Source organism: Ixodes scapularis, unplaced genomic scaffold (assembly GCF_016920785.2).
Source record: "Ixodes scapularis isolate PalLabHiFi unplaced genomic scaffold, ASM1692078v2 PGA_scaffold2__306_contigs__length_199485367, whole genome shotgun sequence".
NCBI lineage: Eukaryota > Metazoa > Arthropoda > Arachnida > Ixodida > Ixodidae > Ixodes > Ixodes scapularis.
In genome coordinates, this window is record NW_024609857.1 from 94113423 (window position 1) to 94116371 (window position 2949).

Below are 2949 nucleotides of genomic sequence, written 5' to 3' on the forward strand. Positions count from 1 at the left end.
ACGAAGTCGTCGGTCTTCCCGCGGGCGGCCCGTATCGCGTCCCGGAAGAGGTCGCCGAACACGTCTCGCGGTCGGCTCGGAGGCCTATATATATGTTTAGTAGAAAGAGTCCTCTATCGTCTCTCCCCTCTGGCAGGAGTTCGAGGAAGACATGCGGCACTGGGCTACTGAGTGTGTGTACAATTACCGGAATATGTTTTGCCACGAGTGTGCTGACGCGAGGTTTGTCCTCCACGTCCGCCCGTTCCTGACTGAATACAACGTATCCCGACAGAGTAGGCACGCAATCTACTTCCTGCAGTGCCACGGCGCCTGGTTTGTGTTCCTGTGTGGCAATGAACTGTGTGAGGCTGCCGAGCTTGCGGCGGTACCCCCGGCAGTTCCACTGCCACACTCGGGTTGCATGTTTACAACGCTTGTGTTTGCGAGGAGCTACTGTTGAGTTGACTGTCCATCCTGTTGATTGGAATTTTTGGTTGGTTGCAGAGCAATGTCCGGTTGGAGGTGTGATTGGATTGTTGTTGCTTGTGTGGGATGGAGTGCGAGGGATTCGAATCGCGACAATTTGTGTTTTGTTGATTATTGCCCGTCTTCATGGTGGTGTTGGTTTTGAGGGATGTTGACTTCCGTGGTGGGAGACGGAGGCGGGGGTCCGTTCAAGGGCTGGACGGTGGTACGGGTGCACTCGTCTAGTTTCGCGGTGGTCGCGCTCGCTGTGTGTGTCAATTTGTAGGAGTTTCTTTTTTTTTTAATCTGGTTGGGGGGAATTACGTCGGGGGTCGCTGATAGCGGCCAAGACCAGTTGGGGAAGTTGCTGTACAATTTATTGAATTATTTGCTGTTGAACCTCCTTATCTCCTGCCTTAGATGCTGCCGTACCTCTGTTATGAGAGCATGTAGCTCGTCACGTGGTTGTTTTTGGAGCGTTTCGGCCTAGCTTTTCTATGAACTGTTTGGCCTCAGCTCTAAGTTCCTGTCGGAAGCGTCCAAAATCTTTTTTCGGTTCTGAATTCGGTTCTTCGGTTCTGAATTCTTGCAGGGATTGGGCGTTCGCTGTTGGGTATTCGCGGGGGTGTTTTGTTTGGACCCTTCGGTTGCTCGTGTGTCAGTTGCGTGAGCGGTTTTTTGCTTTGGGGGAGAGGGAGGTTGGCGGTGTTTTCGCTCCACGGTAGTAGCGTCAACGTATTGCAAAGAAGAGAGGCATGCAGGACAGGAGGAGTGAGGAGGGTTAGGAGGCCGCGCTGCCCAGCTCACATTTGCGCCCTTGTGTCCAGGCTCCGGGGTGTTGATCTCTGGTTGGGTTTGCTGGTCCGCCCGTCGTTGCTGTCTCTGATGGCTTTGCGATCTGGTCGAGGACTGGGTTTTGGCCTTGTTGGCATTGTCGCTTGTAGCCGTTTATTTCTGGAATAGCGTTCCTTTTGGTGTGGCTCGGACATGTCCCGGGGGAGGACCTGAGCTGCTGCGATCAAATTCCTTCTTTTCCACGTTAGTGGGGATGGTGGAGTCGGGGCTCACACGGTTGTAGCTTGGTAGTTCCAGACAGTGGTGGCTCGCCAAGCGGTGGGGGCGGCGACGGTGGAGTTCGTTGTTGCTGCTCTTTCTCCCGCAGATTCCGCGCGACGTGTTCCTTGTTGTAGGGGGCCCTTTGGCGGGCTGGGCAGTGAGGGTCGGTTGCCGGGTGTTCGCCTCCGCAGTTAACGTAGTGGGCAGTGCATTCATGGGCTCCGCCGGGCGCGCCGCACGTAGCACAGCGGCGCTGTACTGGTTCTGGGTAGACATAGGTGCGGTGTCCCAGGCCTAGGCACACGCCGCACACTTGCTGCCTCGGCTGGTACGGTCGGCAGGGGTATTCCCCGCCCGATAGATACATAAAACGTGGTACCTTGATGCCTTCGAAGGTGATGACAGCGGTGTTAGTTTGTCCCATCATCCGGGCATAGAGGATGTTGATCCCGGTGGCACGTAGATTTTCAGTCAGTTCCTCGGCCGTAGGCCGCGTTTCGACACCAGAGATCACGCCCCTGCACGAGTTGTCGGGGACTGCCAGGTACGCCGTAACATCGTACTGCTTGGTGCCAAAAGTGAGTGCTGAGATCTGTTGTACACGGGTAGAGGATTCCATGCTGGTGGTACTCACGACGACCCGATTCTGATCTCGACGGATCCTTATGGTGGCTTGGGCCATCTCGGCGGCGGACAGTTGGGCGATCGCGATGATGGCTTGCGTGATCTTTTCCGTCGTCCAGGAGCTAAAATTGAGTCCATCTCTCGGCCGGGTGACCACTTTGTAGTCGTCAACTGGGAGTGGTGGCAGCCTCTTCTGGCGCAGGGCCTGTGTTTGATTCCATCGGCTTCTATTTTCTTGGTTATAGAGGAAACCGGAGCCACCTGTTCTTGACGGGTATCCCCGGTTGCCTCCATGTTGCCCTTCGGGCGATTCCTGCAGCTGCCGTCATCTTGCCGGCTACGGTGTAGTTGCTAACCCCAGCTGCTGATGCTTTTTCTTTCTCTATAGTTGGAGTTGTTGCTTTCGGGCTCGTCGGCTGACCACATCCGTCCAGGACAGTTGATATTTTCCCTCCTGTTGATGTCGAGGGTCAACGCTTTTGGGAGGTGTGGTGCCGTCGCTCAGGCCGGGGCCTTCACCGGGATCGGTCGCGCATGCTTCTTCGGTTTCACCAGTCTGAAGGCCCGGGGGTTTCGTGGTAGCGCTCTCCATTCGGTTCGGAAGGCCCGTCCACAGAAAGGGGCGCGCCGCTCGTAGAACGAGACTCTTTCTCGGGAACTCCCCATGTGTTTTCGGGAGACGCGTGGTGAAACGCACTTCCGTGTGGCTGGTATACACGCATAGAGAACGTGTGAGAGGAGGAGATGAGAACGTGCTGGGGCGACAGAGCGCCGACCGCTGATTGGAACGATAGCGGGTAGACGCCAAAGTCAGCTGTCTTT

At 56.0% G+C, this 2949-nt stretch overlaps 1 protein-coding gene across 1 annotated transcript; it reads right to left on the reverse strand.

The window, feature by feature from the left end:
- Positions 1–742: 742 nt before the first annotated feature.
- LOC120849059 lies at positions 743–2744 on the reverse strand. The gene has a single exon (XM_042291277.1). The coding sequence runs from the start codon at positions 2183–2185 to the stop codon at positions 1487–1489; it is 699 nt and encodes a 232-aa protein (XP_042147211.1). The 5' UTR covers positions 2186–2744; the 3' UTR covers positions 743–1486.
- Positions 2745–2949: the final 205 nt, after the last annotated feature.

Excerpts from the sequence above, each read along its gene's own strand:
- LOC120849059 (XM_042291277.1), bottom strand. The coding sequence starts at position 2,185 with ATGGCCCAAGCCACCATAAGGATCCGTCGAGATCAGAATCGGGTCGTC.